The sequence below is a fragment of the Chrysemys picta genome, chromosome 1 (genome assembly GCF_011386835.1).
Source record: "Chrysemys picta bellii isolate R12L10 chromosome 1, ASM1138683v2, whole genome shotgun sequence".
Classification (NCBI taxonomy): Eukaryota; Metazoa; Chordata; order Testudines; family Emydidae; genus Chrysemys; species Chrysemys picta.
The window spans coordinates 108,611,619-108,626,252 of NC_088791.1; the positions used below are offsets into that span (position 1 = coordinate 108,611,619).

The following is a 14,634-nucleotide window of genomic DNA, read 5'->3' on the forward strand; positions in this document are numbered from 1 at the left end:
GCCAATTCAATCAGGGTGGATGTAGTCCACTCCCAATAATAGATGAGGAGGTGTCAATTCCAGGAGAGGAAAAGCTGCTTCTGTAATGAGCCAGCCACTCCCAGTCCCTATTCAAGCCCAGATTAATGGTGTTGAATTTGCAAATGAATTTTAGTTCTGCTAAATCTCATTTGGAGACTCTTATTTTGCTGCATGTTTGAACTAAACTTGTCTTATTTAAAAGAGGGAGAAGCAATCCTGCCAAAATATAGGAGCATTTTGGGATTTAAAGCCTTCCTGATTTAAGACACTATTGAATTTTGTGCACTTGTAGCAGAATTAAATACTCAAGTGTACATTTATTAATAAAGATGTGTTACACATTTTTGGATTTGATTGTTCTCTGGTCCTTCTATTCCAAGTAAGTATTTACCGGTGTGAATGTATGGGATTAATTTGCACAAGCACCATTATTCCTCACCCAGCACTATTTCATAGATATTTCAAAAAGCAAATATAAGTCTACTCTGATTAAGACATGAATCTGGAGCAAGGTAAATTCATAAGTATTTGAGAAACGATGAAATTTATAACCGTAAATCTCTCAAAACAGAAAGCTATTGTGAGACGTGGGTGGTGGGAAAGATAGGGAGCAGTGAATTTGCAACATAGAGAAAAGTATCTCAAACAGGACGTGTTGATATTGTTACTAGTACAAATATGCACTACAATGTGCTGCCTTCAGATTAAGAACAACCAGCTGCAAGGACAAACTCTTTCTTCAGGCTTGAATAATAATTCTGAGAAGTATGCATCATGAATAATGCCCCCTTCGCACTTCTATCAAATGGAAAAGGACTATATCAAGAGCAACATCCGTTATATTTTCAGGCCTCAAACTGGGCATTGCAGAGTAGAAGTTTAAAAAAAAAAAAAAAGCTGTAAAAAGATTCCTTTTAATGTTTTTAATTAGTGCTGTCAAGAGATTAAAAAAATAAATCACAATTAATTGTGCAATTTAAAAAAATTAATCATGATTAATCATGTGATTAATCGCACTATTGAACAATAATAGAATACAATTTATTTCAATATTTTTGGATGTTTTCTACATTTTCAAATATATTGATTTCAATTATAACACAAAATACAAAGTGCACAGTGCTCACTTTATATTTATTTTTGATTAAAAATATTTGCACTATAAAAAAACAAAAGAAATAGTATTTTTCAATTCAACTAATAGAAGTACTGTAGTGCAATCTCTTTATCGTGAAATTTAAACTTGCAAATGTAGAATTATGTGCATAAAAACCTGCATTCAGAAATAAAACAATGCAAAACTTTAGAGCCTACAATTTTAGAGCCACTCAATCCTATTTCTTGTTCAGCCAATTGCTCAGACAAAAAAGTTTGTTTACATTTGCAGGAGATAATGCTGCCCACTTCTTGTGCACAATGTCACTTGAAAGTGAGAACAGGTGTTCTCATGGCACTGTTGTAGCTAGCGTTGCAAGATACTTAAGTGCCCGATGTGGTAAAGATTCATATGTCCCTTCATGCTTCAGTCACCATTCCAGAGGACATGCGTCCATGTTGATGACACGTTCTGCTTGATAACAATCCAAAGCAGTGCAGATTGACTCATGTTCATTTTCATCATCTGAGTCAGATGCCATCAGCAGAAGGTTGATTTTCTCTTTTGGTAGTTCAGGTTCTGTAGTTTCCGCATCGAAGTGTTGCTCTTTTAAGTCTTCTGAAAGCATGCACCATACCTCATGCCTATCAGATTTTGAAAGGCACATCAGATTCTTAAATCTTGGGTCGAGTGCTGTAACAATCTTTTGAAATCACACATTGGTACCTTCTTTGCATTTTGTCAAATCTACTGTGAAAGTGTTCTTACAATGAACATGTGCTGAGTCATCATCCGAGACTGCTATAACACGAAATGTATGGCAGAATGCGAGTAAAACAGAGCAGGAGACATACAATTTTCCCCCAAAGAGTTCAGTCACAAATGTAATGTATTATTTTTTAACGAGCATCATCAGAATGGAAGCATGTCCTCTGGAATGGTGGTCGAAGCATGAAGGGGCATGTTGTGGAAAATCGACCACATAATTGATTTTGGATCAGATCAGCCTGAGGCTCCTGTATTGATTAATCAAACATGCATGCATGGGGGAGTCAGCCAAGGCAGCCGAACCCCCCAAATAGACAAAATACAAAAGCTTATATAGGATAAAACCACAAAAAGTACATGTATTTCCTTAACGTTTAACATCCATATAAGGAATAAAACAAAATAAGTTTTCCTGTTTTTCTTAGTTTTGCCCTTTGTGGTTTCTTGCTCTGTCACCGAGCAGCTATTAATCACAAGCTGTTACAAATGGTTAGTTCTGCTTTTATAGTTTCTGCCCTTTTTCTACCTTCCCCCCCACCCCTTTCCTGCCTCCAGGCCATACACACAGTTTATTGGACCAAAGTTTAGGCCCCAGACCTTTTTCCCCCCTACAAGCATATGAATGTTTACCATATCTGCCACGTAAATACTTTGCAATACTGGCTACAACAGTGCCATGCAAACTCCTGTTGTCACTTTCAGGTGACATTGTAAGTAAAATGTGGGCAGCCTTATTTCCTGTAAATGTAAACAAACATGTTTGTCTTAGCGATTGGCTGAACAAGAAGTAGGACTGAGTAGACTTGTAGGCTATAAAGTTTTGCATTGTTTTGTTTTTGAGTGCAGTTATGTAACAAAAAATTTCTATATTTGTAAGTTGCACTTTCACGACAAAGAGATTGCACTACAGTACTTATGTGAGGTGAATTGAAAAATACTGTTTCTTTTATCATTTTACAGTGCAAATATTTGTAATAATAATTGTATAAAGTGAGCACTGTACACTTTGTATTCTCTGTTGTAATTGAAATCAATATATTTGAAAATGTAGAAAAGCATCCAAAATATTTAATAAATTTCAATGGGTATTCTATTGTTTAACAATGCGATTAAAACTGCGATTAATCACAATTAATATTTTTAATCGCAATTCATTTTTTTTAGTTAATTGCATGAGTTAACCGCGAGTAATCAACAGCCCTATTTTAAATTAATAATTGTATTTAATTCAGTGTAGTACCAGTACATTGTGCCTCTGTATAACTGAATTTTAACTTACATTTATTTCAGGTGTCTTCAGTGCTTGACAAAGAACATTTCCAGATATGTTGCAGATATTAAGCCTTTGCCTCCCAACATAAAAGATAAGCTGATAAAATTAATGAGTATGCAAGGGCGGATAACTGATTCAAATATCAGTGAGGTAAGAACCCATTCAAAATTCACTTCTGCCTGTCTCTCCACATTCATGCCAGTTTATTACACAGCAAAATATAAAATAATGAGCTCAACTAAAATTATGTATGCAGATCAAGAAGTGAGCCAAGGACCTCGTACTATGTAAACTTCCCCTCCTTCCTAATGCCGTTTCTTGCTATTTCATGTCATGCCATGCCTAACCTTGATTGAAGGGATTGTGTCTTTTATCTGTCTGTAAAGCTTCATAAATGCCTACAACCCTGCATAAAAATCAAGATGATGAATATGGACACAAGTCAATGAAAAAGTTTTCTAGTTGACTTGTATGTCATCCTGTTTTGGATAAGTTTAATCTGGGGGAATCCTGTTGTTCAGTGTACACACTTGAGTATAAGATCCTGTGCAATTTATGAAGCAATTCAGAAACAGTAGCACTTTGCACTTCATGTTGCTATCAGTTTCTAATTAAGTTGTCTAACTTACATAAATAAGTGTGTAACATGCACATTATTCGCCATTGCAAACTCAATGGCCTAATAGCCAAGCAGCATTTTTTTAAAACTTTTCTGCAGAATATCCCTAGCAGGAGTAGTGGATTGTGTCTGTTTCCTGAGGCTGCTGCACAGAATGCTTCCTTTACAATACAGCAGGATCAGCAGATTGACTCTAAGGCTACGTCTACACTATGGGGGGGATCGATTTCAGATAAGCAAATTCAGCTACACGAATAGCGTAGCTGAATTAGACGTATCTGATCCAACTTACCCCGCTGTGAGGACTGCGGCAAATCAACCGCCGCGGCTCCCCCGTCGACGGCGCTTACTCCTACTTGGGCTGGTGGAGTACGCGCGTCAATTCGGGGATCGATTATCGCGTCCCCATGAGACGCGATAAATCGATCCCCGAGAGATCGATTTTCTACCGCCGATCCGGGCGGGTAGTGAAGACCAGCCCTAAGTGTTGGACCACACTGCTGTTTCTTCTGGTAGCAATGGGAAAGCACTATGACAGGAGCAGTTGCCAAAATGGGCTTCTACCAGCTGGTATTTAAATAATGTAAGGTTCTCAAGGAAAATCTGAGATTCTTATAATCTTACGTGGGCTTTAGGTCTATGATTTATTCCATTAAATCCTGATTTTCTTTGAAATATGATGGTGAGGTGAGGTCTATGAGCTCAGTGATTCAAAATTCTCTCATCCCAATTGCTCATTAATGCTTGTCAGTGTTCCAGGATGAAATTTTTTATTGACTTGGCCTCAGTTGTAAATTGAGATGTTTTGACATTTGTATCCTTTTATATCAACTCAGTCTCGAAGGACGGTGTAAGAATTATGGAAAACTAAAGGTTGACCTTGGTGAAATAGGAGGAATGAACAACTCCCCAGTTTGTTCTTGCTTTGATCTGTGACTCATGACGGGCAAATACTATCAGTGCCTGAAAGTCAGAATAATGAGACCATGAGGTGAGGGGCAGCACACCAGAACTGTTGTGAAAAACTGAACAACAAAAACTTCACATTTAACACGCTACATTTATTGAACTGTAATAAAAAAGTGAGACAAAATTAAAATGGAGTCAATCTGATACATACAGTTTCTTTTAACGAGCCTGTTGAATTGCTTTGAGCCATGCAAGGGTCATTTTTGCAATGAACAAACATTTCTAAGCATCATAAGGGCTTTGCATAATTTTTTCATATGTGATCTGTGCATACATATGAGTAAAAGCAGTTTACAAAAATTCAAGCTCCCTCTTTTTTTTTACCCCCATATTCTCTAACAGAGTGTCTCCTCCTTTGCCTCTTTCTGTTCTCAGCCTTAATCTGCTTTCAATAGCTTATCACTGCCTTCTCTTGGAATCTCTTTTCTCCTTATACTTTCAGTACTACTGTTCTCTTCCTTCAGCAGTTCCTGTTTCCTTCTCCTGCTCTGTTAATGTCCCCAGGGTTCTGTCTTTGGTCCTACCCTCCTTGTCATGTAAAGTGCACATTAACCCTCAATGCTGACAGCTTCTGAATCTACCATTCCCTGTCTGTTGAGTGTTGTATCTTTGGTCTCTCTCTTCTTGGATATCCAAATGCCAGTTCAAATTCCCACAACCCCTCTCTCTCCATCCTCTATTTTTCTTCTCAAATCTTTCTCACTCTGATAATTCGAGTATTTTCTCTATTATTACCCAGAGTCTCAACTATGGCTTATATTTGACTCCTCTCATTTTCTCCTTCCCCCCACATCCAGGATGTCACAAAATCCTGCCTTTTCTTAATTTACAACATTTCTATGAGCTGGTCTCCTTTCTTTGTTTCTACTTCTACATTTTTTTGCCCATAACTTGATAACTTTTTTCTTCACTCCTATATCCCCCTTTCTGCCTGTTGCCTTGCTCCCCTATAGGACATCCAAAATGTTGCTGCTCAGCATCTTCTCCCACCTCCGCTCCAAGCATGTCATTATCCTTCCTCCTGTTCCAATCCTTCGCTGGCTTCTCATCTTCTACATCAAGTTTAGACTTCTTGTCCTGGCATTTAAAGCCCTTCAGTTTCACTTCTGTGAATTTTCTCTTTTCTCTCTGCTCTTCCTCAAGATTGGCTAAAACTGCCCTCATTGTGTCATCCTTCTGCTTTTGATTTAATCCATCCATGTTGCCGCCTGTGCTTGGAACAGTCTCCCAATCTCTTCTTTCAGTCCCACCTTTCCAGTACACTTCTGTGAAGCCTTTTAGTTGCTTTATAAAATTAAAAATCTGCATTGCCTCAAGAATGAATCTTCATCTAGTGTATTATGTAGCTGAACTATTTCTGTCTAGCTTAGACCAGAAACTGCCTGAAGGGAAAAGTGGTCCTCATGCATGGTATAGTGCTGAGCATACTGATATTCAGTAAATATTACTTAGTAAAGCTGAGTGGAAAGCAGAAACTAAAATAAAAAAACCCAGACAATTAAAAATAAGTGACTAGGGAAATGTTCTTTATTAGTGTGGGTAGCACTTTACTATATGAGTATTTGTTTTCTTTCAGATCTTCTTGAGTTTTACAGTTTTTTTTTTAAAAGTCTTGATGATCTATAGGATTTACTGTGTTGTTACAGAACTAGCAGCTTGTTGAAAACGCCATGTCGCTCTTTTTGTTTGTATAATACATTCTGGCCCCAGATCCCATCATAGTTATTTTTGAAGGAAAGCTAATGATCAAAGAGCAGTCATGATTTTGAATATACTGATATTATATGGTTAAATTTAAACATGCTTTACATGCAGAATTTTTCACAAAAATAACCCACAATGACTTTTTGGTTTTCATTATTTCTTATGTGAATTGAAATGTCGCCTATTGCATTTATCACTTCTCCAAAAATATGTCTATACATGTATGTACCTACAGTGCAGGTTTCTCAGAAAAAACTGTAGTTGTAGTGCAAAGCTATAACTTTTGTTTCAAGCAGCAAAATAAATAATGCAACCAAAGAGGGCAGGGAGTGGCAGGGGACTGAAAGAGGAGAGATACTTTGGGTATAATTGAGAAATATTAATGATACAAGACTTTAATGTGAGTTATGTTAAAGATTGTTCATACTGCTTATGTATGAAGAGCTGAAAAAGTAAATGAAAATTGTTACCAATTTGTTGCCACATTTAGTAAAGTTTGAACTTGGTAATCAAAGAGACCTGAGGATCAGTCAGCTTGATTGGATTTTTTAGATAATTAGTTAGCACATAACAGAGTAAATTACCACAGTCTGTGAGAACCAATCCAGTGACAGGTAGCTTGCGCTCTTTGTCTGCTTCTGAATTTGGATGAGGGCTTAGCATGCTTATAGAGGAGCTGGGTAGAGTTTCATTTTCAGTATTTCCATATTTTTATTTTATAGACAGACATTTTCAGCACATTTTCCAATCAGATATGTTATTTAAACTTGCATCTTTTTGGTCAATCCATCAAATTTTGCTAATGTAAGCACCTGTACTTCTTTTTTTAGTACAGTATGTTGCTAAAAGTACTTATTCCTTCTAAGAGGCTAACATTGTCTCATCTTAGCATGACTCCCAAGGCATCATGGGGAGATGTAGCTCAGAGACAAAATATAGGTCTTATAAAGTCTCTGGTTCAGAGGTCAACAAAACTACAGTAGTGGTATGATTATAGATGTTGTAATCTAATACCCAGTTTAGCATGGTGGCCTACTACTAAAGTGTATCCTGTCCATGTTTGGGGATCAGAATTCGCTTATACCAGAGTTATCATACATGTCTATGCCTTATCACTACAGATTGAAGAAAGAATAAGTTGATGGAAAAGGTGGGGTAATACCTTCTTTTTGTCTTTTCCCAGTTTGAGTATTGGTCTGGATGACATCTCAGCTTAGGTGCTGATTGTGTGTGTGTGTGGTGAGGACATTCTGATTGGAAGACCAGTGGTATATCTAGTTCAATAGAGATAAAAACCTCTCTTGTCTGGCACTCTCTGGTCCGGCAACATCCATGGTCCGGCATGATTTTATTTTATGTTTTTTATGCTTTATTCACTTATTTCCTTGTGCCAATACAGTAAAATTGTGTAACAACACTAACACTTTGTTATGGAGAGAGCCGGTAAGCTTCGGCAAGATAAAAATGAAAAGAGATCAGCTCATTACAATATTGACATCCCGTGGGTCGGCAAATTCTCTGGTTCGGCACCGGTCAGGTCCCAGGTGTGCCGGACTAGAGAGGTTCAACCAGTAGTGATTTTCTGGGGGGGGGGGGGGGGGGGGTGTGAAATTTAAAAAGGTGGTATATGTAATGCCCTCCCTCCCATGAAGTATCAGACCTTCCATTGCCTTGGATCTTATTTTTATAAGACCTCTGCTTGGGGCCCCACAAGAAAGCCAACCTACAGTCTTGTGGGATTGAGGAGGCTTAGTTAATAAGGAATGAATGCCTTTTGGTCACAAAAATGTTAGCAGTTGTGTGTGTTTCTGAATGCATGTGAGTCTGCGTGCAAGAGAGTAAGACAGTAAGATCAAATGGGGTCAAGTATTTTGAGATTTTATTGGCATCTGTTAAACAAAGGGACTTATGTGTTTGGGAGCCAAGGAGTGGAAATGTTGTAGCTGGTTGTTTCCAGAAGTGCCTGTAATGGGCTTTTGTGTGTGATTAGATTCATTTCTTATTGGCAGGATAAGAATTGATCATACATAGAAACTGGACTGCTCTCCAACCCCAAGAGGTAGTTCGTCATCTCAGAGTTGTGTACATTTGTAGAGAGAATTTCATTCCCTGGGCTGTTAACCTGGCACCTTTCAAAAGAACATTTTAAAAAGTCATATGTAATTTCTAATGCAATAATCACAGATTCAATGTGCATATTTGTGGTACACCATGTATAAATTGATGGAAATACTGTGCTTGCATTACAGGTGCTGCACCCAGCAGTGGAGACGCTAGATCTTAGAGATTGTGATATTTCAGATACTGCCCTGCTGCAACTTTGTAATTGCAAGCAACTGAAAAAAATTAACTTAAATTCCTGTAAAGAAAACAGACTAGCCATCACTTCAGAAGGTATGTTTCCTGTATGGATACAATTTGAATCTACCTTCTGTTTTCTTTCTTTTCGTTGGGAGAGTTGGAGTAAATTGTGAAAGCAATAGAGTAAATATTATATTAAATACACATGTTGGCAAAGTCATTTTAATCAATTACACACACACACTACATTCTTCAGGAATTTCCTGTTGCTTGGTTAATGTAAATCTTAGTAGAGCTAGTCAAAACATTTTTAGCAGACTGTTTCGATCAGAAATTGCAGTTTTGTCAAAATCCAAATATTTTGCGGGAAAGTGTCAATTTTAACAAACTTTTCCATAGCATTGAACTGTTTTGACTCATTTTATATTGATAACATCAAAATGTTTAATTTTGACTTTTTTTGTTTTATTTAAACTTTTATTTTATCATATTTATATTGGTTTGACATTATCAAAACAATTCAGTTTTTCCTACCAAAAAAAAATTGTTTTTTGCTGTAAATTTCAACCATTTATTATAATTTGAAATGAAAACATATTTTGAAATGTCAGAATTTCCTGCATAATTGAATTTCTGTTTTCTGACCAGCTCTGATATTTTAAAAAATGTATAAAGTGGTAAGGTGAAATTCTGGTTCCACCGAAGTCCATGGCAAAACCCCCATTGTCTTCAATGGAGTCAGGATTTCACCTGTATATTGTGTTAATAAAAACAGAATTTGAAGATAGATAAGAAATTATAGAAAGTAGAACAAAGATAGTTATATGATATGCTGACTGATGTTTTAAAGGCATTAATTTAACATACCTGGTTAAAATTTATCAAGAAATTGTACTTCAAATTGCAGTATACCAAAGTCATCCCAAATCATAGAGCGTATACAGTCATGGCTAACTTTTTCCTTTGATACAGCAGATACTTTATTTTGCCTATAGTCTCCCTCTGGTTCATATGACAGACAGTCCAGAAATCACAGCTGCCTGTTTTTCAGTTGATTTAGAAAATATGGTTGCCCCAAGTTGCTGCCAGATATGATTATTAGCAGTTTATTTTACTGCTTGTTTTCCTGGATTTCAGCTACAGAAGAATCTGGCATCCACCACATGGTTTTGTTTTGATAAGAGACTTTTATCAGAGGATGTGTTCCTGACCAGGTTGTTCTTCCCCTTTAAGATTCTTTGCTGTCCGAAAGCCCAGTATAAACTGTATAACATTTTAACATTTTGTTTAAGTTTAAAATATAGTATTAGGGTTTAAGTATTAAGTTTAAAATGTAGCCCTGAAATTGCTTCTGCATAATGGGTCCCTGTGCCTGTGTGGGCCCCAGCATCTATTGTGGCTAAGCCCTACCAAATAACATCACAATTTTGTACTTTGGTTGATGTATTGCAGGGTGACCCTGTAACAATTGAGGAATAAGTGATGTTTTCTTGAGTTTGAATTCATTCAGTAATTAGAGAGACCTCATATAACTCAACTAGATTGAGTTTATTAACAATTGTTAGTCATCGCATAACAGATATCCCTTATCAAAATCTGGAAGACTAATCCTTGTAGCCTATGACAGTCTGATTTTTTTGATACTGTCTGGTTCCATTATGTGCGTACAGCTTTGCATACTTGATAGTCTGCTCTTCAGCCTAGCAGAGAAAGGTATAACACGATTCAGTGGCTGGAAGCCAAAGCTAGACACATTCAGTCTGGTGTACATTTTTAACAGTGAGGATACTTAACCATTGCAACAATTTACCAAGGGTCGTGGTGGATTCTCCATCACTGGCAGTTTTTAAATCCAATACTGAATGTTTTCTAAAAGATCTGTTCTAGGGGGTTATTTTGAGGAAGGACTATGGCTAGTGTTACACAGATCAGACTACATGTTCACAATGGTCCCTTCTGGCTTTGGAATCTATGAATGTTATTTCTACCTTAGCTGTTTATATTCTTACTATTCCCACTTTTCAACATATACTTTCATTATATTTAGTAAATATACTGTTTACTTATGTCCTTTTGGTGGTCACATTACATTTTGCTAACTCAAACATTGGTTTGATTTGTGGTTTATACAATTTTTATAAAATTGATTACTAAAAATATTCTATTCTGCACATAACAATTCTTACAAAAATATTGTAAAGGCATAGACAACACATTGGGGGGGCGGCATGTGGAGATGCTCGGGGGGGGCTGGGAAGCCCAGAGGAGGCAATGGAGGCCTGGGGCAGTTGGAGGTGGGGTAGGGAGCCCAGGGGAGGAGGCAGCAGGGGCCAAGGATGATGGCCGGGGGGGCATCTGGGGGAAGCAGCAGGGGCGAGGTGGGAATACAAGTGCAGTTCCCCTGAAACTTTACAATGATATTTTATTTCATTTTTTATAAAGTGCCTACAGTGTTCTTAAGTCCAAGCACTCGAGCTGTTGCTTGAACATAGGAGCTGACTCCGTGGGTGCTCTGGGGCTGGAGCACCCAGGGGAAAAATTAGTGGCTGCTCTGAACCCACCGGCAGCCAAGCCACATACTGCCCCTCCTACAACTCCGCCGTCTCCTTCCTTGGGCCGCTTCCCCACAGCCCCAGCATCTCCTCTGCCCTGAAGAAGTGGGTTTTTTACCCATGAAAGCTTATGCCCAAATAAATCTGTTAGTCTTTAAGGTGCCACCAGACTCCTCGTTGTTTTTGTGGATACAGACTAACATGGCTACCCCCTGATACTTGGTCCTCTGCCCTTGTATCAGGACCCCAGTTTGGCAGCTGTCAGCCTGGAGCTTTCTCATACTCTGCTGATCCTGCCCAACACTGCTCTGTCCATGATGCTCCAGTCCTCTAAGCAGCCAATCCGCTTCCCCGAACTCCAGGGAGTGACTGTCTCTGCTCTGCTCAGCAGCCCCTTCTTATATGAGCCTGGCCCTGACTGGCTCTTCCAATAAACCTTCCCCTAATTGGTTGGCACGACAAGCCTTTTCCTTATCTGCTGCCTCCCGTGGAGCCTCCCCATGGTTGCTTTAACCCCTTACTTACTAGTGAGGGGCAAACGCCCCATCACAGTCTAGATTCCACATACATTCCTACTGTTTCAATATTAAGAGCAATGTTAGCCTTAACAAAATGAAAACCTATATAAAGAGCAGATATTAACAATATACAATTTAAAAACAAACAAAAAACCTGAACCAAATGGACTATAGATGGGGGGAAATGTATGTGAAGTTGGAAATGGGCATAGGGTGGTCAAAACTGGATTGTTGATTTTTTTAAAAATTATAAAGAATCTGGAGTTCCTGGGCAATGGATCCTGCTTTTTCGCGAGACCCCGGAAATTTAGTCCAGACTATGGTAGATTTTTGCATATATTTCATTCCCCCAAGCACACACTCTATTGCCACATTATTCCAAATTGCGAGAGGTGGAAAATGAAAGAGTTGCATGTTTCCAATTAAAGGTAAATTTTCCACACTCAGATGTCCAACGAGAGTCAAGGCAGGGACTAAGCAAAGAAGCAGAGGGCAATATTTAAAAAAAGAAAAAAGAAAAAGCTTTAGGACTTTTATATCGATTATCTTCATAAGTGTTTCGAACTGTTGAAAAAAAAGCATGGAAGCTGGGGGTTCAACCACCACAGTTGAGACAACAAGTCATCGTGACCACAGCAGTTAGGAGACAAGACTGGATTAACTGCATGAAGTCAATTCGGGGAAGACTGATATCCAGTACAAGGTTTTAATCGGGCTATCAGTAATAGAATTAGAAATAGAGCATGTCTTCCTAAATATTTTAAAAGAAATTGTATCTGTTTCAGTGACTATAATTGTGAGCTTTCAGATATAATACATGTATAATTGATTTATAGTACTAGTACTCTTCTGCCTTCACTTTCCCCAACATGTTCTGCTGTCAAGTGGCAATGGAATGGCCTTCTGCTCAAAGAAGCAGCCTCCTTAAATAAAGTCTCTTCACTTCAAACAAACCAAGAAATTGGTTATCTACAGCCAGGCACTCGGGTACCATGGAATATGATCCGAGGAGAAAGTCCAGGATACACACCTAAACGCACTTAAAAACTGCCTTCACCAAACAAGGACGCTCCACCAGAGAGGTAGATCACATCATGGAATGGGTCACCCAAATACCCCAAGAGAATCTGCTTCAGTACAGAAATAAATCTTCCTTCAACCGCACACCCCTAGTTGTCATCTACCACCCAGCACTGGAACCCAGACAAGGCATCATTAAAAAATTACAGCCCATACTCGATGGGGACCACAACCTGAAAGAAATCTTTCTTGAACCCCTTCTTCTGGCCTTCAGAAAACACCCTAGCTTACTACTCCATGTTCATTAGCAGAAGCAAGCTACCCACAAATGAGGATGCACCAATCAAAGCAGCACCAGACCTTGCCAGAATAACAGATACAAAACCAGTGTAGACAAATCTCCACTGCTAAGATGATCAACCCCCCTCCCACACCCAACACACTGTGCAAGATCCATGGGTCTTACATATGCCTGTCACAACATGTAGTGTACCTCATTCAGTGCACTAAATACTCCAGTAATAACTGTGGGTGAAACAAGACAATCAGTACATTCTTGAATGAACTCACGTAGCAAAATGATAAAGACAAAAACACCATCCTTCCTCTAGATGAACACTTTTCACTGTATATCCAACTGTAGAGAGGTTAGCTGGGACTTGTCTCCCTCCGGGGCAGCAGGGAACCACACCGTCTCACTAAATTGGGGAATAGATCTTGCGGGGAATTAGTCCAACCACAGAAGTCGTCCTTTGCGAAGGAAGAAATAACACAGGAAGCCCAGGCCCTAGGGCAGGGCAATGGTGAGTCAGGTGCGCAGGCCCTCAGGCAGGGGCTGAGCAGTAACTGGATATAATAGCAAGTCCAGGCCCTAGGTTCCAAAAGGTCTGGGAGAGGGGGAGACTTCCACCCACGAGTTGGGTGGCAGGGGGGACGCAGGCCCTCCCACTCCACTGCGTCCCAGCCCGGGGCCCTAGCAGTGGCAGAAGACCTGTTGCTGTGTCAGTGGGGATCCTGGCCGCAACACGCTGACATGGGTTCTGGCAGAGCTGCAGCCAGACTAGGGTTGGCTGCCCCCCGGGCCACTTCCAGACTCCCGCTCTTGCGGTACCTGGGTCAGAGTGGTGTCCTCGGGGGGATGTCCAGCACCATGGGTTCCTCGGGATAGCTGGAAAGAGCGAGGCTTGGCCACTCCTCTGGGTAGCTGGCGCGGGGCAGGCTCGGCCACTCCTTGGGTTTACTGCAGGCCGAAGGGGTTTCCCAATCATGAGCTAGGCCAGAGGCATCTGGCCTCCCCGGCAACTGCTCTCTCGGTGAGCCCTGCGGTCAGGTCTTTATACTTCTGGGGCAAAGCCTGACACTCTGGGGGGTGGGTTCAGAGAGTTTACTGGCTCGGCCCACTCTGGTGTTCGTCTTTCTCCGGGGTGGCGGGGAACCATGCCACCTCACTACACTGACCCATCAGTCCTCATTCTCAAAGGATATCTGCAAAAAATGAGCTTGGGAGCTTAAATTCATAACTTTGCTAGACACTAAAAATCATGGACTGAATAGACACACTGGCTTTATGGCTTATTTCAGCAATCTGTAACCTACTAACAACCCCCCTCCGCTGCCTTCCCACTCCCTGTCCCTACCTTTCCCCTCTATGACTTGAGGGATGTAAATGGGCCACTTCACCTTGAATAGTCCCTTGAAATATGTGTTAACTATTGATGCTAAACAATTTGTTCCACCTTGTATTTTAGCTCTGACATTTGAGTATGTTTCCCAGACCTGAAGAAGAGCTCTGT

General features: G+C 39.7%; 1 protein-coding gene across 9 annotated transcripts in view; it reads left to right on the plus strand.

The window, feature by feature from the left end:
* The window catches only part of AMN1 (antagonist of mitotic exit network 1 homolog), an 88,461-nt gene that overhangs the window by 35,291 nt on the left and 38,536 nt on the right, over positions 1-14,634 (plus strand). For all 9 annotated transcript variants that reach the window (XR_010592414.1, XM_065566395.1, XM_042846566.2 and 6 more), the window contains 2 exons: positions 3,176-3,308; positions 8,700-8,844. Coding sequence is in view for 8 of the 9 variants with exons in the window: in XM_065566373.1 (XP_065422445.1) it covers positions 3,176-3,308; positions 8,700-8,844 (278 nt within the window). In the remaining variant the exon portion in view is untranslated. The remainder of the gene's footprint in view (positions 1-3,175; positions 3,309-8,699; positions 8,845-14,634) is intronic.